The sequence below is a fragment of the Anguilla rostrata genome, chromosome 17, assembly GCF_018555375.3.
Source record: "Anguilla rostrata isolate EN2019 chromosome 17, ASM1855537v3, whole genome shotgun sequence".
NCBI lineage: Eukaryota > Metazoa > Chordata > Actinopteri > Anguilliformes > Anguillidae > Anguilla > Anguilla rostrata.
In genome coordinates, this window is record NC_057949.1 from 17,648,321 (window position 1) to 17,672,879 (window position 24,559).

At 42.4% G+C, this 24,559-nt stretch overlaps 4 protein-coding genes across 12 annotated transcripts; 2 read left to right on the forward strand and 2 right to left on the reverse strand.

The window, feature by feature from the left end:
- drg2 (developmentally regulated GTP binding protein 2) lies at window positions 1–16,508 on the reverse strand. Of its 6 annotated transcripts, none has more exons than XM_064314255.1 (14): window positions 16,235–16,508; window positions 4,656–4,744; window positions 4,088–4,248; window positions 3,906–3,995; window positions 3,713–3,773; window positions 3,425–3,515; window positions 2,899–2,971; window positions 2,607–2,697; window positions 1,874–1,971; window positions 1,561–1,637; window positions 1,271–1,359; window positions 909–967; window positions 477–530; window positions 1–344 (listed from the first exon to the last, which is right to left on the reverse strand). In XM_064314255.1, exons 1-14 carry the CDS (start codon window positions 16,300–16,302, stop codon window positions 258–260), a joined length of 1,188 nt encoding a protein of 395 aa, XP_064170325.1. In that variant the 5' UTR covers window positions 16,303–16,508; the 3' UTR covers window positions 1–257. The 6 variants fall into 6 exon arrangements, with proteins under 6 accessions (XP_064170325.1, XP_064170326.1, XP_064170327.1 ...); XM_064314256.1 differs by lacking the exon at window positions 16,235–16,508 and adding an exon at window positions 8,055–8,193; XM_064314257.1 differs by lacking the exon at window positions 16,235–16,508 and adding an exon at window positions 5,782–5,911.
- Window positions 5,290–7,192, forward strand: gfer (growth factor, augmenter of liver regeneration (ERV1 homolog, S. cerevisiae)). The gene is made up of 3 exons (XM_064314264.1): window positions 5,290–5,496; window positions 5,863–6,077; window positions 6,673–7,192. The coding sequence occupies exons 1-3, from the start codon at window positions 5,290–5,292 to the stop codon at window positions 6,833–6,835; spliced, it is 585 nt and encodes a 194-aa protein (XP_064170334.1). The 3' UTR covers window positions 6,836–7,192.
- LOC135242926 (synaptogyrin-3-like) lies at window positions 8,107–17,785 on the forward strand. Its single transcript, XM_064314263.1, has 4 exons — window positions 8,107–8,220; window positions 12,760–12,994; window positions 13,521–13,666; window positions 14,485–17,785. The coding sequence occupies exons 1-4, from the start codon at window positions 8,119–8,121 to the stop codon at window positions 14,686–14,688; spliced, it is 687 nt and encodes a 228-aa protein (XP_064170333.1). The 5' UTR covers window positions 8,107–8,118; the 3' UTR covers window positions 14,689–17,785.
- Window positions 17,786–19,251: 1,466 nt separating this feature from the next.
- Window positions 19,252–23,281, reverse strand: ccdc97 (coiled-coil domain containing 97). Of its 4 annotated transcripts, none has more exons than XM_064314262.1 (6): window positions 23,124–23,281; window positions 22,610–22,768; window positions 21,768–22,095; window positions 21,161–21,403; window positions 20,654–20,783; window positions 19,252–19,606 (listed from the first exon to the last, which is right to left on the reverse strand). In XM_064314262.1, exons 2-6 carry the CDS (start codon window positions 22,760–22,762, stop codon window positions 19,459–19,461), a joined length of 1,002 nt encoding a protein of 333 aa, XP_064170332.1. In that variant the 5' UTR covers window positions 22,763–22,768; window positions 23,124–23,281; the 3' UTR covers window positions 19,252–19,458. The 4 variants fall into 4 exon arrangements, with proteins under 4 accessions (XP_064170332.1, XP_064170329.1, XP_064170330.1 ...); XM_064314259.1 differs by having other exon boundaries at window positions 22,562–22,768; XM_064314260.1 differs by having other exon boundaries at window positions 22,562–22,768; window positions 23,091–23,253.
- Between the last annotated feature and the right edge of the window lie 1,278 nt (window positions 23,282–24,559).

The window sequence follows — 24,559 nt, forward strand, 5'->3', positions numbered from 1 at the left end:
TTTTTTAAAGTTTTTTTTAATTTTATTTATATTTTTCACTTTAAATGAATTTCATGCAATGCTGCGGTGAATAAAATATGCGGATTTCAGAACCTCTGGCATGAAATGGTTATTTTCTTTCCAAAGTCATTTTTTTCTGGCACCCAGAAAATAAGAATCAGACTTTGTTTTTGTAAGAAATGGATGCTTTTTCTGTGCAGTCCTCCCATGCACACATCGCAGCCACTTGGCCTGACCTTTGCACCAATCACACACTCTTATTTCTTCACAACCTGGATGACATCCTCATGCTCCATGATATGGGTGAGTCCGACCCTCTGAGGACTGTACTTGGTACTTGTTCCCTAAAAAACATATTTAAAGAAATTTATTTAAAGAAAACTAACACAGAGCTGCCAAACATTCAGTCAACCACCACAAAACCACTCAGCTAGACATGTACATAGACTCATACACCACTGAACAAGGCTACTCACCCAGACCAGCGCGTACTTGAACTGACTTGCTAATGTTCTGTGAATTCGATGACACTTAAGGAACAAAAGAAAAAAAAATTACATCTTTTTAGATGCAAAGCACCTCATGGACCTGGCTTGTAACTTAACTAACTTACTAACTCCCTAACTCAATCACATTGAGCAGCTTGAAGATTCTCCACAAGGGGGGGCTATTAGCGTAAGAGTGGTACTTCACATCAATGACACTGTCCTTGTTCATTTGCCATAATCAAATTTTAAAGTGAAACAATGGCTGTTTAAAACAGGACTAATGTGACAGAACTGGATATAAAATTGATCCCTCCTTTACAGCCAGTATAAATATGGCAAACCGTTTCTGTCTGCAGGCAGTATACTGACGCTAACATTACGTGCAATCCCATAACCCCCTGAGCAAGCTCCCGGACGCACCACGTGTTCTACAGACGCTCCTCTCCTCATGATGATCGCGTCGTTAAAATCCGGCCGCTCTGAAAGCAACAGCACAGAAAGAGACATCAATATTCACACCGGCCAAATCTATAAAACACGCAGGGTTATGAACAAACAACCATAGGGTTATAACAAATATATATCTATAACATAAAGAGCTATGATCTATATACCACAGGGTAATTATCTATAGCACACAGGGTTATGATCGAACATCCAGAGGACTGAAACACTCTAGACATCAACTCACTTCATTACAACACAACGCATACCGATAACCAGAGTGTGGAGCTAAAGCCACAGGAAACAGATGGATGAAGGATAATGAGGAATTTGGATACCTCCTCGCTTCTTAGTGTAAAGGCAGATGAGGGCCAGGTACTCCCACAGCATCTCCAGAAGGTAGTCCAGGTTTAGTTTCATCCCACAGCTGCAAGAAAAGGGTTTTAGTCAATACTGCAGTGCCTCATCCAAACCTTCTTTAACAGGACACACACACCTCATAACGACCTGGTTTAACGGGACACACAGACACATACCTCACCCCGACTTGCTTTAACAGGACACACTCATACACACATGCCTCATTCAGACCTACTTAACAGGACACACATGGACACACTTTCATCACCTGATGACCACACTGTGAGGTCTCCGAGCCAACCGGTCAACATCCTCCATGGAGATCTGATCGACTTTGTTGTACACCTGCAGGCAAAATATGATGTATACGTGTATACACACAAACACAAAAACAGCTATGCACTTATCTGTGTGTGTGTGTGTGTGTGTGTGAGAGAGAGAGAGAGAACATTCAGTGACTCAAAGCTTAAGTGAAGGTTTTCCATTCAAAATTTGCATTTTCAATCATGTAATTAAGTCCTGAAAAGACCATAATTAGGATGAGCACTGTGTAGATGTGTTAGATGTGCACACATACTTACATATAAGCAAGGCATGTAGACTCTGTTCCCCACAATGACATCGATGAATTCATCCGGTGTGCTGTCTTCCCTGAACAAAACCTCAGCATTGAAGATTTCTTGAGAAAATTGTTAAAGTTAAATAAACATCTGATACTGGACACAAAGCCATTCAGGAGCTCTGCTTTACATTCAAAATTCAGAATTCAAGTGCAAAACAATTTTCTGTGTGGAAAAAAAATGAATCAGATTCATTATTCATTATATTATTTAAGCTTTGGATATTAATCACATTATCTTCATTATTCTATTGGGTTAGCAATTCATATTTATAATAAAACACTCCTGCCTTTTCTCAGATCTGAGGAATGAGTGACTTTCTTATACACAGTCAGTCAGCATTCCGTTCAACTTGGGTGCGTCTCTGATTTCTTGAACTTGGAATTCAAATAAAATCAGGTAGTCGCATTGACCATTTGCCAAAATTTGACGGTTACATTCTATTTCACTGCATAAACCTCCCCCGGAAAAAGCAAGATGAACTCCACAAGCACACAGCACTCAACACGGTGAGGGAAAGGAATGAGCGAAAGAGTCCAAATACTTCTGCTTTAACATGAATTTGTGACTCAAAAGTTCAGAACAAAGCCAGCTGTGGTTAGATTGAAGACACCTTGTTTTCAGCCAGCACGGCTAAAGTCATCGCTCTCCTAAGAGAGCTGCTCATGACAATCAAATACGACATTAAGGATACTGTATTCATGAAGAATGAGCTGTACTAGTTTCTCAGAACACATAGTGAGAGGGACAGTTGAATTGTAGGATAGTCCTCCTCCTTTCTTAGGCTGAAAGACAAAATATCATTGGAGAAAAACGGTTTTCATTAAGGTTGGAATTTTGACTGTAAACTACATCAGAAATTAAATTAAAACAACAACATCTGATTCACTGTTTATTTAGTGCCATTTAATTAAAATAAAAAATTTAATTTTCAACCCCAGAGAATGCTCTCCATCTCTCAGATATAAACATAAATAAAACTCTACCTTGAAATAAATGTTTGGTTTCGACCTATTAAGTCTGATTCCGACGGATTCCAGTTCTTTTTCCAAGAGCTCCCTTAAGAACAAACACATACAAATTCAAGTTTTGTAACCTCATTTGTCACCGTTTGTTGCCCTAAACAAAAACCAAAAATCAAACAAAATACGCTCAGAGTTCTAGTGCTGACATACAGGCATTGCAGTTCTGATGTCATTTCTAAAAGGATTTCTAATTGTTCTGTCAAATTCAGGAAAAAATTGCAAACACATACCAATTCTTCACTTAGTTGCACTGGCCACAAGCTATCATTCAAAAACTTCTAATATAATGCACAATCGGGAACTGGTGGATCATAAGGTGTCCATTGGGTTCAAATTGGCTGCTTAAAACAAAACAAAGTAGGCTATAACCTTGCAGCTCCAGCACCAGGGTGGCCACCCCTGGTATAATAAACAATATAACAGTACCATAATAAATTATTTTAAATAGAGAGCCAAACATATGACATAGAACTCCATTGACACCAACCGCTGAACATCGCCCTTCGTAGCATCCAGCATCATGATGACGACATCCGCCGTCCTGGCAACGGCGATTACCTGTCTTCCTCTGCCCTTTCCTATAAAACAAGCCGCAAACGTTTTTCAAAGGCACTACAAAAGCAGGAATTAAACTAATAAAATTGTACTTCCGCTGTCTGAGTCCTAACCTTGAAAGCTGTCATTGTGTACAGCAGCTAGCTAGGTGGCAATACTGCCTCACCAAATATACCAGGGCTGTCTACATTACTTAAAGATTAATTAATTAGAGACACACCTTGGGCAGCACCCTCAATGATTCCAGGTAAATCCAAAAGCTGAATATTGGCCCCTTTATACTGGAGAAAATGGACACAACAGATAATACAGCTCGTAAGATTACATTTAAATAAAACCTGACAATCCCTAAAATAAGCAAGCATATACACACACACAACAACATGCATAGACGCATAAATATGTATACATACCTCGATAACTCCAGGGATGCATGTCAGTGTTGTGAATTCATAAGAGGCTGCCTCGCTCTCCGTAGAAGTCATCAAACTGAGAAATGTTGACTAGAAAGGAGACAGAAAATTAAACTACCAAATAGACAAATAAGTATGCACAAGATCACACAAGCATCCAAGTCAGGGGGACAAGCACTTACCTTACCCACAGAGGGGAAACCAATCAGAGCCACCCGAGCATCCCCAGATTTCATCACATCAAAGCCCTCCCCTTTGGCCCCAGCTGATTTGGAGGGTTCCAACAGCTGAGCTCTGTACTTGGCTAGTTTAGCCTTCAGCAAACCAAGATGGTACTCAGTTGCTGCAAGTAAAGTTTTTACAAATCACAAAATCAAAATTAAATGAGACAACACTAAGACCAAATATTGTCTTTCTAAATATGTAGCTGTCTAGTTCATGCATGTCTATCCTGTTATTCAGCCAACTGACGAGTTTAAAGAATGTGTGAAAAACATCCAGTTTTGGCTACAGACAAACTAATCAAAGCCATTTTCACCTACAAGTTGGTGGGACAGCAAACATACCTGGAACTCTTAAGAAACAACTGTAGTCAGCACCAAATGGCAGGCCATTTGAATTGTGAGGTAGAAATCCAAGTTAACTCATAGCTACCACCGGTGCAAAACACAAAATACGGCTGCATGATAGACAGCTATTTATTTAGCTTAGCTTATTCAAGGGAAACAAAGTAAAAGTAACTTTGCCTACCTTTGTTTTTCTGGGTGCGCGAGATTTCTCTCTCGATTTCCGATATCTTTTCGAGGATCCCCATTTTCCAAATATAGTAAACTATTAAACTGCAAGTGGAGAAAAAATATGCATCAGATGGAGGAAATGAAACGTGTCTTGCTAGTTAGCTAAAGTGGCTCCATATTAACTATCTACAAATAATCTTAACAGAGCATATTTTTTAATTCAAATATAAAGTACTGATTCTATTATTTATTGCGATTATATTAAGTGAAAAGTGTGCTGTCTGGTAATAAAGCAAATAATTACTCTATACGATTGAACTCAGCAGCATGTACGGCATGACGTTTTCCTCCGGAACTAACGTGTACTATACATAAATGTTTCCGAGTAGAAACCACAATATGTTTCTGAACAACTTCGTTCCAGCTCAGGTCAATTGTGACATTTTTACTGCTACTGGCTTTATCTGGCTTGGGTATATGTACGTTGGAGAAACGCCCAATGCACAATGCAAGCACACGTTCAAAAATATATTGAACCAAACATTTATACAGATTACTCTTGATGGCATCCTTCAGCTACGTATTTGGAAAGATGCAATTTAGTGACCGACTGCAGATTCAGGCAATCCCAGAATGCAAGAATAAACATGGCTGCGCCCGGTGATAACAGGGCATCAAGACCTTCTCCTCAATCAACTGGGCTTGAAGGTTTCCCTTTTAAACTTGCGGATAGCACAAGCGGAACTGCTGACAGTGACCAAGGAAAATCCGGAGAACAGAAAAAGAAACCATGCAGAGCGTGTACAGATTTTAAGTCATGGATGAAGATTCAGAAGAAAGAGACAGCTGTACAGGTAATGAAAGTGAGCAACCGGCAAACTAAATTAACGACAACCAAGTTTATTTCCAAATTAGCTGTAGTACTACGTAGCTCGCTAGATCTAAAAATTAGCTCGCTAATTTATGTAGAAATCATATTATTACTCCTACTGGGGTAGGTACAAATGATAGATTCCTTAAAATACCCAGTTACAATATCGCCACTTATTATTTCGATTAGCTAATAGTCGTTAACTGCCTCCTCGCTATGCAATCATGACTCAGGTTAACTGCAAGTAAACAAGCCTGCCGCTCGCTACCTGGGTCTGTTTTGTTCCTGAATTAAGGACGTGTATGTGCTAACTGACTGCTGTTAACTAAGTGCTGGTGTTCTTGAGCAGGGAAGCGTGAGTGAAAGAGTGGAAGGGGAGAAACGACTAGAGTGTCCTCTGGATAGGGAGGAGCTGGGGAAGAGTACTTGGTCCTTTCTTCATACCATGGCAGCGTATTACCCCGACAGACCCACGGAGAGCCAGCAGAGCGAAATGAAGCAGTTTATCAACCTCTTCTCTAAGTTTTTCCCGTGTGACGAGTGCGCAGAAGATCTAAGATCAAGGTCAGAAACATACATTTTTATATTTCATGTTTTACCCTTAACAACTAAATTGCCCAAAGCAACCTAAGTTTAATAAATGGTGCTTGTTTTGTACACGCATAACTGTGCATCGCTAGTGTTGAGCAGATGGGGGAATACGATTTCAAAAACTATGCTGACTGGAACTATAATGAGCTGTCAGTCAATGACTATTGACCCAACAGTGGCTGCAATCCACCGCAAAAAGAAAAACATTGTTGGTTAAAATCAGTCAAATAATGGCTGATGAAATCAGTCAAATGATAGCTCCACCCATTTTGAGTTTCAAAAAGCTCAACTTTTCTGCTGTTTATGTTGGGAAGGGCTCCCCAACCCTGCGCTGTTACTTGCCTACTATTGAGTATTCAAGTTGTATACAAGTAAGCTGTTTTGGACATGGTCCTGGTCCTGGGGGGGTATTTCAGGAAGTAGGATTACTGAGTTAGCTGGATAATTGTGCTGAGTGAAACCTGGAACTGCTCTTTTTACTTCAGTACAAGAGTGTTTGTTGAAATGATTGTTCTGTAATCCACCCCTCACATCCCCTCATTTATTTCTGTTCTACCTGCTACTGTAGGCTGAAGACCAATCAGCCAGACACAGGCAGCCGGCACAGTCTGTCCCAGTGGATGTGTCGGCTCCACAACGGCGTCAACGTGCGCCTGGGAAAGCCTGAGTTTGACTGTTCCAGAGTGGACGAGAGATGGAGGGACGGCTGGAAAGACGGATCATGCGACTGACTGTAGCACACCCTGACAACGGAACAGGGTGTTCATGGTGGAGGATCCTTCCCTCTCCAAACTGCGTTGTTACAATAAACTCTCTAATTTGACGTAATCATTTCTAGATCATTGTTTACTGCTTACTCTGTATGCTTTACATCAGAAATGGCCCAAACGCCACAGAAAATTATTTCTAAAAAATACATGATTATTTTATTTTTTTTTACAATCCAAGATATTTATTGCTTGTGTTTTAATGAATCTATTGATTGCTCTTTGTTGTTTTCATTTCTTGTTAATGTATGCAGGGTGATATGTCCAAGGATGTGTTGAAATGTATAAATGAAAGACTATTAAAAACATTATTTTCTTGAATGTTGGACTTTTACAGTCATATACATTCATATTTATTTGAGCCATGTAAGTTCATCATGCAGAGTGGGCTACTATACAAGTAAATAATAATTTTAAAAATGTGTCTTAATTTACAAATTAAAAGCAAACAACTAATACATTAATTTATTTACTGAAGTATCAACAGCTTGCAAGTTTTTGATACTAGTGGTCAGACGCTGAAAGCCGTTGATTTTGCGTACACCCTGAATATCGTAAAATTACGTGGTAGTCTGATCAGGAGATACATTTACAATACTGTCACTACCCTTAACATGAGCATAGTCGTTGTGCAGGAAAATCTGCACCGGAGGAAAATGGCATCATTTGAGGGAAAATGAGATCAGATACAGAAATACACTGCAGAAATGATTAGACTTATTCATGGGCAAAGCAGTCATCTGACTTTTTCTAGGGCAGCATGATCAGAATAAAGTCTTTTCTATGAACTGTATGTTCACATACAGCGGTTTCGAGCGAGCTTTGTACAGAACCACTGAGCATCATTTCTATTGGATGGGTTGATGAGACTGGTGATTACATTAGCGCCTCCATATGACGAAAAAAGCGGATTGGTGTAGACTAGCCTTGATGCTCGTGAATATCTAGCCGTATCGCTCGTCATTCCGCGCTTTTATGGTAATATCTATAGGTGAAATGTCTTAGATATGCGAGGGCATAACCTGAACCAGTGCCAGCGTATTCGGATTTATACTTTCGCAGCGCTATGATGACAGTTTCGCAGCTGTGACACCAAAGCCGGTGCTGTACAGGGACTCAAACCCAGTGCGCGGACCCGTCTGGATTGTGCACGCTGCTGGGTGTGTGCACTGCACGTCCTTACCTATCTTCAGCGAGGCAGAGCCTGGAGCCTTTGTAGCAGCAGTTGGCTCGGGTGCAGAATAAAGATGGAAGGTGTCGGGTCCTTTGGCGCTGGGAGAGCTGGAGGTGAATTCGATCCGCTCGCCTTCATTAAACGGCCGCAGACGATCCTAAGGATACTTTCATGGGTAAGATGTGATTTATTTCCTCAATTATGTTGCAGATGTTTACCTAAAATGTACATTCACGTTTTTGTTAAAAGATCGCATTTTAACTCAGTGAAACACCACAATACAAGGACCATTTTGATGATAAGACTATTTTTATAAACTACATTTGGCGATTGTTCTGCGTATAATCCTTTATTACATATTTACAGGACTGTCGTCCGTATTATTCGGTAATATGCATGAATGTATGCGTTCCAGCTGGCTGACCGCTTTCATTATGCGTTTAGCGGCGAAATCAGATAAAATATCAAGGCACAACAATATTGCTGTAGGTTTTTTTCAATTGTTGGTCATTACATTAGATTTTGGTCGCTCTTCGGTATGTGCTAGCGCGTAAAGAAGGCTGTGCTTTAATATTTATTTATTTTTCTCATAGTGGAAACGAATGAACATATAGATCACGTGTTATTAGCTACTACACTGTTCACAATTTAGACGTTTGTTTTCTGTGGGCCTATAATTGCACTTCATAATTCTGGACTCGTAAGGACGTCATTGCATGCGCTCTTCAACGCACGGAAAAGATTTCGGTCAGTACGCCACAGGTTCGGAATTCTCGCTTGCAAATATCTAAATATATTTTTTTGGGTATTCGTAAATTTCGAGCAGTTTATGTTCATAACTACACAATAATGAGACTACATAAAATAATACCAATGAAATCACGTTATAATTAAAATTTTCTCACTGACATTTGCCAACGTATGTATTTTTAGTCATTTATGTCATATAAGGAAGCACCTTGTACCATAAAGGAACAAACATATATTGTGTCTCCGCTGCTAAATTAATATTTCGAACAGCTGTAATAATGTAATGCACCCCACTAGCGTGATTGGGTAGCTGTTTGCCCATAACGTTGCTCTGGGAGGAAGGATTTCAGTTGACTGGGTATTACCCGTCTCATTGTTCAGCTGTAAGTCTTCTGCTCACCTGGGAACCTGTGGTCTGCCCGATTCAGCTGACAGCACTGTTCTGCTTCGGGAACTGTGAGGATCTGAGAATTTTGCAGCAGTGAGACTTGTATAACTTGGCTTTCCAAACTGGGGAATAAAAACAGGAATAAAAATCCAATATTGAATATTATGTTCCGTATACTTTAATTAATGTCTATTATGTTCCCTCTATATGTCATTCATATACATTGTTTTCTCTACTCTCATTAATGGACATTATGTTCCCTATAAGGTCATTAATGTACATTACATCCCCTACACTGCCATGATATTAACCAACCAGATTTGACAGCATACAATGCACTCCAATGAATGAAAGGCTGCAGGAACAGTGTTGTTGCTGACAGGAAGTAGAACTGCTGTACTCATGTCTCATTGGCTTAACAGCTCTGCTGGTGGTATACCATAAATTCTTACAGGGATGTGAGAGCACATCATTTGGACACTTCCTCTTTGTGGAAGAGAGCTGTAAATTTGTGCTACTCAGGCGTCTTTAGATTAATTTTTTTTTTTTTAATTAAATTAAGATGCTTAACAGACAGTGCCTATGGTGGTCTGCCTCTTTGCTACCTGTATCTTTTGCAGATGGGTAGAGAACCCATAAAGTACAGGTTTTGTTACCATTGTAATGGGTGGAACTAAAGCAGTGTCATTACTGCAATGCTTTTCCTTTGTGTGTTGTGTTATACTTCACATATCATCCAGGTCTTCAGATATATCCAAATATTACCCTTCTGTATAACTCCCATGATTTCTTGCCATCTGCACTGACATTCACACCTCTACCATTTTCCCTTGTAGGCGGGAGGGTGTGGGGTGGGGGTGTATTGAAAGGGACTGCCTTTATCTGTCCGCCAACAAAAAAAGTGTTCATTGGAGTGGGCGAGTGCTGTTTAATTTGATAGGCCCTGTGCAGTGAACACAGGCTATCCCATGATGCATCACTGCATGGGTGACTTGCTTGAAATGTTCAAGACAACAGGTGGAGTGGAGTTCCCCTTGGGGATTCAGACCCACTGCCACCAGCACTCTCCATTGCTCAGCAGGTGCACTCAGTCGCTGCAGCTAGCACTGAAGCCTGGTACAGTGTGTACCCTGTGCTGTACAGCTGGGAGTTCTACTGGGGAGGCTAAGCTAAAGGGCCCTGCTCTGATTTACATGAGTCACTGAGGTAACAAGCCTGTGAAGACACAGCCCTGGCGGCTAGCGCTTTAGCCGCTACTGTCTGCTGTGTGGTGGCATCGTGCTCCTGCTCGCTCGCACGCGTGCGCGCGGTGATGCGTGCGGTCGTCAGGGAGACGGCAGGGAAAAGCTGTCTCTAGCGGCGAGCGTGGCATTTTGGGGGCCCGTGGCTGCGTCTCAGTCTGCTAGACTGAACAGGGGTGCGCTCGTGGTACCTGGGTCTCTGTATCACAAGGACTGCTGTCAGCGCTCACATGTACTTGGCAGCACAGGTTCACTACAGAATCCATGAAGGCTTGAGAATGTGTTGGAAGCTGTAGATTCAGTTACGGTCTGTAATGATGCTTTAGATTATCCTCATCCTCTTCCATAATATAAATGTACAGCGGGTCTTTTTATTGTACATATTGAATTTTTCTTTATGACGGTAACGTTTTTATTGGTGAGCTGTCAAAAGAGCCACGGTCACCTTCAAAAGCCTCCTTTATCTAATTTTATAGAGTTGCAATACAGACGACTAGCAGGCAAAAACCACACCCTCTCTCACATGCGCAAACGCACTCATGCAAACACACACAAAACACACACACACTGCTTCTCAGTTCAGCACTGTAATTGGATCTGTCCCACATAAGGACTATTATTTTTAGCTCATAGCCTTTATGATTTGAATCAAAGGAGATCAGATGAGTGTTATTCACTAAAAAGATGGCCTGTTTAATTGCTACATGTGTGTTATGACCTGGGATTTAAACAGGTTAGGATAGACCAGGGGTGAGAGCTGGCTGTGCTACAGCAAGAGATGCCAGGCCTCATAACTCTGGCTTTGCCTGTTTAAGCTCCACAAATAATCATATTTCATCACAGACGGCCTGTGTAAGGTCCGCATGCAGGCCCAACACCACGTTACAGAGACTACTTTAAGAACAGGCCAGCGGTGGTCTGAGCCCTCTGCAGTACAGCACTGCTGCACAGGCGTGCACTGAAATCTCTCTATTCTAATAAATGCAGTCAAAAAGATGACCATACAGATGAACCGATCTGCACCGAGAGCACACCAGCATGGACCAATGCAATTAGCCTCTACTGTATATGGGAATGCCTACAGGTAATATCATTAGACTGTGAACTACAAAGAATGGAGCTTGTTTGTGGATTATTGGAAGGGATCCGGCTTTGTAACCAGTAGGTTGTAGGTTCAGGTCCCAAGAGAGGAATGACCATTGAATGCTTGCAAAAAGCCCCTTAAGTAGCATCTCTGCAAATAACCAGCTATTTAAACTGATACCAATATACAGGCAAGGCAGGTGAGATATTAATACAAGTAAGATGCTAATGTAGGTAAGACAGGTAAGATACTAATGAAGGTAAGGCAGGTAAGTTACTAATATAGGTAAGGCAAGTAAGTTACTAATATAGGGAAGGGAGGTAAGTTACTAATACAGGTAAGATACTATTGCAGGTAGCTTATTAATATAGGTAAGACATTATTAGATATTAATGTAGGTAACTTACTCATAGGTAAGACAGGTAAGATACTAATGCAGGTAAGGTACTAATAAAGGTAAGGCAGGTAAGTTGCTAATGCAGGTAAGTTACTAGTATAAGTAAGGCAGGTAAGTTACTAATATAGGTAAGGCAGGTAAGTTACGAATGCAGGTTAGTTACTAATATAGGTAAGGTACTGAGGATAAAAGCAACCGCTGAGAAAGCATATGAGCAAGAATAGCAAACATCCGTTTGTTAACTTTGCAGGATTTTGTTATAGCTCAACAGGAACCTTATCAGCACAGTGACTCTATATTCTGCCACAACAGGAATTTTATACATCAGGAAACAAAAACTCTTCAGTAGTTGAAAGGCTAAGACACGACCCACATAATTTCACTTGGAGTTACAGAAACAGGCTTGCAGAGAGCAGCTTTGCGTTTAACCTGAGTCTTTGCACAGGGATTCAAGCCCCTTATGTGTTCCTTCCAGGGCCGCCCGTGCCCTGACGTGTAAGGGCCACTCTGGAGTGTTTCTGGGACACATCTTTGGGTGGGGGGGGGGGCGGTGGGCTGCGGCTCTTTGCCCTTCCAGTCCACAGTGATCTTATTCTGCCACTGAGCATTTGTGTCATCAGCGTTTATCTGGGTGCCATGGGAACAGAGGATCTCCATGGTAACAGGGGAGCGGTCCCACGATATTGCGCAATATCGCCCGCAACCAGCCGTAAACCGCGGCTGGATTCTGCTTGAGAAGTTCTGCCTGGCTCCGCCCCACGTGGGCCCCGTACACCGCGGCAGCTGGAGTCTGGAGCGGAGTGCGCGGACGCGAACGCGCTCGCCGGCTAACGACCCGTTTCTTCGCCCTACAGATCTTCTCCATGGTTGTGTTCGGCTCCATCGTCAACGAGGGCTACGTCAACAGCGGGAGCGAGAGGCTCCACTGCATCTTCAACAAGAACTATGATGCCTGCAACTACGGCATCACCGTGGGCGTGGTGGCCTTCCTGGCCTGCATACTCTTCACCGTCCTTGACATTCAGTTCCCTCAGATCAGCAGCGTGAAGGACAGGAAGAAGGCCATTCTGGTGGAGCTGGGCTTCTCAGGTAAACAACCACCTAGCAAATGTTCAGGAACTACAGAGAAGAGAGCTGGTTTTAAAGCACGATTCTTGCTTCCGGGGCAGTCAAACTTTCTTAATTTGGGGCCAGATGGAGAAACATGATTAAGGTCACGGAACACAGTCTACCTGTAATAATAATAGTAGAATTTATTGTTATAATTTAGAATCTAAGCCTATACTAAAGAGTATTCGTCCTTATTAAGGTATCATGCAGATTTGTTGGCATGCAAAGTCCATTATAGAAAGTGCTTTAAGAAAAAATGTAACATCTGTTTGAAGAGTTACGGTATCATTTTACAAATAACTTTGGTTTAGCTATGGGATTAAATGTGCTGAATTGAAAACACAGTTAATTTTCATAAAGAAAGGAATAGTGTCAGAGTAACAAAGGTTGATACTTTTTTGTTTGCTAAGCCAGGCAAACGGATGGGTTTAAATGAAAAGTTTCAAGAAGCGAAATTGGAACCTGTAGCAGATCAGGAACCTTGAGGCCCTTGTGGTTTTCTCAGGTTTCTGGACGTTCATGTGGTTTGTGGGGTTCTGCTTCCTGGCAAATCAGTGGCAGAAAACCTCCCCCAATGAGCTTCCCCTGAACCAGGGAGCAGACGCAGCACGAGCTGCTATCGCCTTCTCCTTCTTCTCCATCATCACCTGGGTGAGCACAGCTCCGAATGTGCGCGCACACACACACACACACACACACACACACCCACTTACATACTCCCACACATACACACACACTTACATACATGCTAATGCTCATACACACACAGACAGTTATACAAACACACACTTTCAGAACCTGGTATAAGAAATGTGTTATGTTCCCATTTTAATTATAGAAAAAGTAGAACTGTCAGCTGGTTTCCATGGTGACAGATGCAGCCAATCTGTACCTGAAATAACCTGTTCATGTTACGCAACTTCCACAGAATACATGTGAGAAAGCTCACGCTGGTCTCAATGTTCTTTGAAGACAAAGTCAGCACTGTTTTAAAGGCGCAAATCCCTCCAGGAAATTTCTGCAGAGCAATGATTCTTCCAAAATCAATGGAATACATCCTCTCTGACTCACCCTTTATTCTGCTGTCCCTGCATGGACATCCTAAATGTCTTGGATGTCCAGAATTTGGTAAACATTTGCCTTTTTGAGCCACAATTACATGGAAGTGTTTTTCTTTCCTTAGTTTGGAGAATTCAGTGATTCGGTAAAATGAACATTAAAGAGCAAAAAAAGCTAATATTTTCATCTTTGAGTCATGATTAAAGACTAGCGCTATCTGAATCTTGGCCCACTAGCGAGAACAAATGGCCCTGATACAGGCAGCTGTGTCAGCTGGAGGAATCCACAGCGTTTGGCAGATCACTGTTGCATTAAAACGGACATTTTCCCATTTAGTTTCACCGATGACACGTTTCGCCCGGCGTGTGTGTGACCGCGCGGGTCGCTAACCCCGTTAATCCTGTCCGTAGGCTGGCCTCACCGTAGCCGCCGCGCAGAAGCTCCTGCTGGGGACGGACATGGCCCTCTTCACCACCGACCACCTGGACGGCAAGCCCAACATCCAGCCCTACCCGCCCAGCACCGGGGAGGAGACCTCCGACACCTACCAGAGCCCGCCTTTCACCCAGACCCTTCAGACCAGCCCCAAGGCCTACCCTGAGCCCACATACTAGAGCTGGGGGGGGGGGGGGGATGGGGGCTGCAAAGAGTGTCAAAAAACTGCATGTGGCACAGTGCCTTTTCATTGTTGACCAATGAAGTCCTGTCTATACGTAGCTGCCAACCAAGACAGTGCAACAGCGCAGCAGTGTTCATACTGTAGGTAGTTGTTCTATGGAAGTCTGTGTAGGAGCAATATGCCGGCTGTAATTTCATCATTATTCAGAGAGGTAGGTAGGGTAGGGTAGGGTTAGCGTTAGGGTACATAGGTAGAGTAGGTGGGTAGGGTAGATAGTATTGGATACATGGGTAGGGTACAGTAGATAGGGTAGAGTTAGGGTAGGTGGGTAGGGAAGGGTAGGTAGAGCAGGCTTAGGGTAGATACTGTAAGTAGGGTAGAGTCGATAGGAAGGTTAGGGTGCATAGAGTAGGTTAGGTGGGTTAGGATAGGGTACGGTAGGTCACATAAGGTAGATTGGTAGTCCTGGCTATATCCATGGATAACTGGAGCCTGCCCTCCTCTCCATATAACTGTTCAGCAACCCCAACCCTGACCCAATGTACATGTACCCTTAGAAACAACCAGTACTTCCATACTATTGCTGGCCTAATTTCGCTTCAAGTAGATGCACACCATTTCAACTTTCTTTTCTGTTCAGCAAAGCAATGTCAAGAATCTGTCATATTCCTGTGATTGACAGTAACAACCTGTGGGTTCCATTCAGGGTCTATATAAATTTTACAAAATAGAAAGATTCTTCGGTTTCATCAGGATTCATTGAGCTTATAGTAAGAAAGAAAACTTGACCACTGACAATCCATGTCCTTGACTGCATTAAGTGTTACTGTGTATAGGAAACAAGGCTTTACTGTCTACTTATAAAAAGAACATGTTTATTTTGAAAAGGTCATGCAAAATAATATTGATAGGTGCCATAAATAAACAAACCACTGTTTGTATTTTCCTTGTGACCAATCTAAGAGTGGCAGAAAATGACATTGAGCAAAATAGGCCACCAAATATGAAACATAGTGAGATGAAATTAGTCTGCTCCCATGTTTAGTATGTGCAATTTTATGTATGTATTTTAAGTTATTTTCATTAACCATAAAGAAAATGAAACAGGATTAACAGAATGACATCAAAGTTAAGTATGTGTCAGTGACAATTTTCCCCTTCTTTAAAACAGTCCTCCACCCTGTCAGTTACCATTCCAAAGGACACTGTAGTCTCTTTATATGTGAACCATGACGATACTGCTACGATAGTTTTCACATGTCATTGTCCATGTATTAATATACGTAAATGGGAATTAACAGCGTGGTATATAAAATGGATTATTCGATATTATAGCTCTGGCTGAGAGAAACACAGGGCTACGATTAATGGTGTCGTTTAGGAAGGTTGCCTGATATGAAATATTCGAGATTTCAACTTGTAGCGTGTTAAGCCACCAGCTGTCTCATGAGTAGGCCTACACACAAAGTGTGCGGGTGTAGGCTATGTTTACCGAAAACATCAGATAAATGTGTCATTGTAGTAACGCATAAAAGGCTCACTCAAAGTTGACGGCAGCTCCGTTGCTAGCTATAGCATATCGTACAGCTCGCTCGCGCTGTGTTGGCATCCGTACGCGATGTTGTACAAGTGCGATGTTCAGGTCCGTGTCACCTCCGGGGATGTACGAAGACAGGCAAAACACACACTGTTAGCTTGAGCGCTTCTCATTTTTAAAAAAACCACTGAAGCAAGGAAATTCATCCTGTAGTAAATCGTCCGTGACCCTCTCAGCAGAAGCACGCTTCCGCCCAACTACAGGTGCATGGTGCATCCGCGCCCTAAGCACGCACGTGTTGCTCACTGTAAGCCAATAACATTGGATAAATGTTCTTCAACCCACCCATTCTTAATTACCATCCAAAATGATTGGATTCAATTACAATCACAGTGAAGGTAGCTCAGCCCCATATCTACAATGTGATGTCTCACCTGTCACCTACGGGCAACTACTCATAATGATAGAGGCCAGACTTCGGTACAAAGAATGAAAAGAATTGGATTGGATTAAATCTATTATTTTGGGATTAAATAAATAAATTGGAAAAATATAGCATGTATATTTTAGCCTGAAGAATAGCACGCAAAAGCAATATTGAAACAACTTTTCCAATGTGGTCCTCAACACATAAATAAGCAAATACAAATCTAACTGACATCACATGGTAAAACAACTGTGTAAAACAGCAGCAGCATAATTTAACAGAAAGCCTACAGTAGAGTAAAATAGGATGCAGTACAAAACATCCAGGTTTGCCTTTTCCTGTTTCTATAGAGAAATAAGTGTGCAGTGAGCACATTATAATGCACAGTTACCTCACACCTCTGAAATTACTGCCAGCTGTTACCTGTGTACATTGGGAATGATGCATTTTCCTTTGAACAGGAAAACTGCACTTTCCTGCGATGTCCTGCATGAAATAACAAAAGCTGTCTAGTCCACCTACTTTGATTAACAAAAAGGTTGCCTCTGAAGAAATTTGTAGTGGACCAGCAAAAAAGTCTTCATGAAATATCCTCTAGTCTTCATCTAGTATCTTCATTTGCTGAATATCATCTAGTCAGGCTGTCAGCTAAGAGTCCCTGCCAGTTCCTGTGTACATTGTGTTCTGTATAATTAGTTTATATTTGTTTTTGCATATGATAGTTCCAGGAGTAGATGAGGGAGCATGTAAAATGAATGTTAACAGTATTTAGTGTAATCTGTGGTAGCACACCCCCTGTGTATCTATTCTCTGTGAGATAGGCTAATGTACACAAAGTGATATTGATCTTAACTCAGTCTATCTTATTGGACCACATTTATTAAACTTTCCAAGGTTGTGTGTTTCCTGTACTAACAATGCACTCTTGTTGAGAACTTTTTGGACCAATTTTACAGCATGGGTTAATTTTTTCATTTAAAATTCCATTGATTGTACCCTTGGGCATAAAGGTTCATTGTTCTGTGAAAGGTATAGCAAACATCAATTCTTGTCAAACCACAATTCTTTGAACTGCAATTGTCTTTGAAGTTATGAAAATAAAAATAAAAATTGTTTGTAAGGCATGAATTTGTTCATGTGTGGAACTGTTTACAAGGTAACTAATGCATTGAGCTATGCTTCCATTATTATGTTATTGCTAATTTGCCTTCAGCAACGATGTCTTCCAGTAATTATATGGAAAAAAGAGCCACTAAGCATGGCGTTTCCAAATTGCTTTGAAAAAGGTGAAAGATATCATCAGAGAGCTTAACTGTGACCCGAATTAATCATTCAGATGAGAAAAATGATTTTCATTCAATTAACAGCACTGAAATGTGAACCTAAAATTATGACTAACTGCAAATAATGTGCAACTAACACAAAGCCAGCTGTGACTGAAAGATGAACACTGGAACAGGCAAGGACTCGTATAGGGAGCTGGGGAGATGCTGTGGGCTGCCGCTACCTGCGGTGCCTGCGACAACTCATTCAATGGAGCCCTCCAATTCTCCCTCCTAATGCTCCTGCAGCCATTAGGGAAAGCTTCATTATTCACACTAATCCACAGCAAACATAATGTTCCTCAAGTGATTATTATGGTAGCCGCTGTCTCCTCTGTGATAATGTGTTCTTGGAGCAGGAATTAGTCTCAGGAAACTTCTCCTCAGCATAACTGCTTTTCAAGAATAGAATTAGTTGACAGTGCCCCTCCACCCTACTAGACACCAAAAAGGAAGACATTTTTCCCCCAATTGAATCTTTACTTTGATCTGTCACTATGTGGGATGTCTCTGACGGATTTTATGACCTATGCTGCATTTTAGTATTCGCCAAGAGTCAGCCCTGAACACACCAAGCATAATCATTCATCTCCAGATATTTTCATCCATGACAACATTTAAATGGGAAGACTGTTGGTTGCGCTTGTCTGATTGAAAAAAATGGCAAAGGTTACACCTCTAAATGGCCATTATTTCTTTCTGCATCCATTTATTTAGCCAGCTCAAGACTGGAAAACCATCATAAGACCAAATGTTAATTCTGCTGGAAAAGAGAAGCTGCTGCCCCCTGTGGACATTTCAAGTTCTACAGGCGACTTGATTGCAGCCATTAAGAGCTGCTTCCAGCATGGTTTGATTTTGCCCCTGAACCCTGGAAGTTTGTGAGAGGAACAGCTCTTTCTGAAATCTAAAAAGTTAGACCTGACTTAAGCAGAACAATTTTTAAAATACGTTTTTAGATTTTGTCCTGCTGTCAAGAGGGTAGGTACAGTATACGGATTAATGTATTGTTATGACCCCCTGCCGTACATGAATGTGAAACTAAACCAGATAAATGCAATATAATTTTCACAACAAGATGAAAGTTTTGTGGGAAACAAAGCAGGAAACCTTCTTCTCAGGAAGGATTCTGGAGTTGAACATGCCCAGAAATCATAAACGTTTTAAAACATTTGGATAAAATGTTGCAGCGCGTACTATGATGAATACTCATGCATTTATCACATTTCAATAAACAAATAACAGATAAAAATGCACATTATATACATAACGTCTATAAACAGTTACATTATTTAATGAGAAACCCTTTCATACAGAAACTATTAAACAAAGAAAATAGAGAAATTTACAGAGAAATATGCTGAATGTATGCAAAGTTCAATTACATAGTGATGAAAATAAACACCAACTACATGAACAATTGCATTTACATTTGTGGGGCTTTTCTTCAACACTGAAAACTTAAGTCATTTTTGTATGCTATTGCATCTCCTCATCTTCCTCTTCCTCTTCCTCTAGATCTTCATCTTCCTCCTCTTCATCGTCATCATCATTATCAAAGTACCGTTCCTCTGCGTCACGGCTCACAATGTCCAGATTGTCGTAGTCTGGATTCTCGTCCACTTCGCTGCGATGCAAAATGCGCAAGAGGGCAGAGTCAGAATAAGGTTCCAATACCGTTACAGTACAGTGTCTCAGCTAACACAAAATGTTCTCACAACGTCACCGGAACGTTTAGTCAATGTTATAACACTGCCACAACACGGCAGCGACGTTATGACAACGTTTGGTGTTGGCGGGGATAGGCCTGGTCTGGCACTCATTCTGCAGGGTGCTGGGGATCATTTGAGTGGCAGAAAGGGGCAGTAGTGTGGTATAACGGTGAGAGAAATGGGCTTATAACCAGGTTTAAGGCCAAATTCCCAAGTAGGACACTGCCATTGCACCCTTGAGCAAGGTACCGGACCTGAATTGCTGCAGGATATATCCAGCTCTTATAAACGGACACTATGTAAAAAGTTGTGCACTTCACACTGAAGAGTGTCTGCTAAATGTCTGTATTATAATGTAATGTACAGCCTCCACAACCTGGGCAGGTTAATGGGGGAACAACCAAATAGTAATTCAAGTAAATCTTAGGTAAATATCCTGAAAACAGCACTGAATATACAAGGCTGTTCAGAGTAGTCCCCAGTGTAGAACACAGCAGACTCAGAATTACAGTTCACTCTTTTCAGAGTAAAGTTTTCAGTAGTTCAGTTAGCAGCCTGTAGCATATCTGTGAGCTATTCAAAAATGTTGTGAGGGGGCTGAAAGACTGTTCGATTCAGCAGAGACATTATGCTAAACATTTACAACCAACAAGCAACAGCATGTGATTTCACCATTTTACAATAAACAAATACACATCTGTACATTGCACACAATGTGAGCATATATGTGCCTTGTACAGCCACTACACTGCCCTTATAAGGGAAGCATAATGAATGAGAGGGGTGGGCAGCCATGTTGGTGATTTTCATCCACGGAAGGCTGCACAGCAGAGCTGCTATGGTGTGTAGCATAGCTGCAGCTGAACGCTAAATGTTTTTCATGTGTTTTCTGACCTTTCCTCCATCCTGTCACTCAGCTCATGTGCCCTTATTCGATTGGCCGGTTGGCTCTAGAGGCTGACCTGTAGTTGAAGTCCTTGTCCTTGCCGTCTAAGAATCGCTGATGCATCTGAGTGAGAAACTCCTCCCTCAGCAGGGCCTTCTCCTCCGCGCTGGGCTCCCAGTGTTCTCCTCCCCCGGCCTCACTGTCCTCTGAACACAAGCAGACACACCCACACTGCTCCTTACACTCAGTCCAAAGGTCCAGAAATATGAGTTATATGTGTGACATCATCTGTGACTCTCCTTTTCATTGGCTTGACTGAATACACAGATAACACAGGGAACCCAGAACCCAGAAAGCACAGAACCTAGGGAGCAGAGAACCCATAGAACACAGATCCCAAAGAGCACGGAACCCAGAGGACACAATTTTCTCCATATGAACACAAACATAAATGCAGCCAGAACTACAAGAGAAAGCAAAGGGAAGGCAGGAGAAGCACTAAAATACCCCAAACAAGTATGGAGGGGGAATTTCAACCATGAAAAATGACACAAGATGACCAGCGAGCCCGCCCCTCTCTCACCATCGTCCTCCTCCGTCTCCTCCAGCGCCTCCTCCTCCCTGTCCTGCTGCTGCTGCAGCGTGTTCTGGAGAAGTCTCTCCTGGTAGGAGTTCATCAGCAGGTCGGCCAGGCCCCCGCACCCTGCCGACATGGCCTCCGCTGAGCGCTTACACAGCTCATCCTCGCTCAGGTACTGACCGATGTACTGCTCATACAGGAGCGGCTCACGCACCCTCATCTGCTCCTCGCTGAAGTACTGACCCTCTGAGAGGGGGGGGGGAGGGAGAGAGAGAGAGAGACAAAGAGAGAGAGACAGAGAGAAGGGTAACCGATCAATGTAAAGCCACTGCTATTGCAAGGCACGCATTTACACATTTTCTTGTGCCTACTGTGCTGGTCACACATATTTATCACAATTAGCAACAACAATAATGCGGCAGAGGTGACTGTCACATTGTAGCCCCGTGCAAACACACATAATCCCATGTGATTTCATATAATCCCACATGATTAAAAACGTGTTCAGTTTTGCAGAATAAATTAGGGCAGAATCATCTCCGTTCTCTGAAATGATTTAAACACAGCTAATGCCCCTTTCCCTCGTGGAGCTGAAAGGCATGTCCCTCACCCTGCTGCAGGGTGCGGAGAGCGGCGTAGCGGTGGTTGCGGACCCTGGTGCGGGCCGCCCGATTGGACGCTCTCCTCTGCACCTCCCGGCAGTAGTGCTGGGCCCGGCAGTCCGTGCTCAGGTGGGCGAAGGCCCCCAGGTGCTCGGGCTTCAGGTGGGCCTCGTAGCGCTCCAGGAAGACCAGCGGCTTGGCCCGGTACTGCTCCAGGAGGACCCGCCTTCTCTCCTCCAGCGTCAGGTCCGGATCCCCCAGCTGCTGGCTCTTCACCGGGCTCCCGCTGGCCGCCACGGCCTCGATCATGGCCGACAGGTGGCTGGGACACGTGCTCTGCAAACGCAGCCAGAGAAAACTTTAATTAGCCTTCATTTATACAGGGTATGTGGACGGAGCAGGCATGCGCTTTTACAGCAATGCGCTGCTAATGCTCCCCAGAGTAGCCTAACCTGCAAGATAGGTCAGCTTTCCCAGACAAACAAAATCACTGATATTTCTGATAACACACTGTGATATGCATTAGCGTCTCAAGCATGCCTGCTATTTCTGCCATGTCTGCAACAAGGAGAACCATAAAGTCAAAGTTCCTATCACAGGGTGTCATGGTATATATTAGTTTACTTCCTGTGTGTGCTTGTGTGTGTAACAGAACCTACCTGAACACTTCTCTGAAGACAAGACAAAACACTTCACTTAGTAAGCCTCTGCAAATTGTCAAATGAAAGTGACTTCTGTGACTTCATCCAAGTCAAATGAAATATACTCGTGTAACTCAGGACGAAAAAGTTCCATAAATTACCCAAATTTCCGTCAGAGCTTCAGCGCGGTCTTCAGCTTCCTTTCTTACCGCGTCGTCCACCGGCTGTTCCTTGCCATCTCCAGAATCGTACTTCACATCCTCCGGACCCGACCCGGGATAATGGAGCTCTGTCTTACAGCTTGACTTGCCAAAGCTAACAGGACTGGACGTGGGGCAAGGCTCAATTTCTCCCCACATCATTTAGATCTGAGGGGGGAAACAAGTAAAACATGCTGTAGTTAACTCGTAGGCTCATTAACAACCGTATACTGTCCTGTCAAAATATTAATTTGGGGCCAATTTATTCCTGCTCTTATTTAATTTTACTGCAATCTCGGTAGCTAACTAAATCGATAATACGATAATACTAATACGATAAGACTACGGTTAGCTAACTATCCCAAGATATTCGGCAATAATTTCTTCATTATTATAATTTAATACACATCACACATTGGCTACACAGTAACGTTATACCTGTAATCGTTCAGTCCATAAAATACAGCAGCGAACAAGGAGGGAAGCTTACTAGCAAGTTTTCAGAAGCTTTCAGAAACGTTACCTGTAGCTGCACCGATGTCATTTGAATACGTAAAACACAAAAATATGTTGTTAATGTAAAACTGTTTTCAAATGATATAAGTACTTTCTATCTCTGGTGCATTTTTTTTCTTCCGCAGTCAGGCTTTCCTCTTCCTGGTTCTACATTGTTATTGGTCCCCGATGATGGTGTAGAGTAGTTCCCCATCTGTATATTTACAGACTGCAGAGGGCAAACACTGTATTGTCTTAATTGGTACAGCAGTTCTAGTACATTTTTTTGAAAGAAGGTATTGCTAGTCAAACGCGTCTCGTTTACAGTGTATTCGTAATTCTTATATAACGTTTAGAAACTGCAACGTCCTCTCGCTAAACGCTCTGTTTCGATCTTGCAAATGACCACTGGGCGTCACTGTTCATGCATAGAAAAAAACTGCAGCCTAGCTGGGTCGCGCTCTGCGTTCTAAGCACAGTATCCCTCATTTTGAATAAACAGAATCCTATAAACAAGGTTCTAACGACTTGCTGTTGTGTTCGCATAAATACAGCCAATCTTAGGTACTTAGATTATACGACGTATCGTAAAGAAGTGACGCGTTAAAGGTGCGCTATGGTCGATATATAGGTTATCCAGCGGAACACTGTATTTCTTTTCCAAAGAGTGCTAATGGAAATACCAAACATTCAATATCCTGCAGTTTATAGCACATACAGTAGACTACTATATACTACATACAGGCCTGTGCTGATTCTTACAATTCCTTACCTGCATGTTCCTGGCAGATAAAGTTACAATTAGCTTCATCCAAATCATTTAGGCTACAAGTATGCTTTTTGGCATGCTCAGGTTACATGTTTATGTTTTGTATGTACCATTTGTAGACATCCACATTTGTGACAAGTTTGACAGCAGACAGTTTGTAAATGATTGGGTGGCTTGTCTCATTTTGGTTTCTAGTGTGTCGATGGGCCTTGTGCTCTGGCAGCAAATCAGGACTGCATATGCTGTCTGCTGACAGAATCACCCAGGGAGAGATGGAAGGAGGGATTTCAGTCTATTGACTGTGTGTTTGTGTTCACACATGCGTGTGTGTGTGTGTGTGTGTGAGCACGCATCTGTGTATGTGTGTGTCTGTCGTTATGTCCATGTTTCAGTGTGCACCAGTGCCCCCTCTGGCAGGTCCCCACAGTTAGCCTGCACAAAGTACATACGAAATGTCCTCCTTTGGCTCTATGTGGGTGAGCTTAACTGGTGGGCTTTGCAGTGCGCGTTTCAGAGGAGAGCTTGCGCTTGTCTGTGCAGTCTCAGAGTGCAGAACTGAACACAAGCACATACAAACTGCAGCACTGAACACAAACACATTCAAACTGCAGCACTGAGCACAAATCTACTGCAGCACTGAACACAAACACGTACAAACTGCAGCACTGAACACACACACATACAAACTTCAGCAC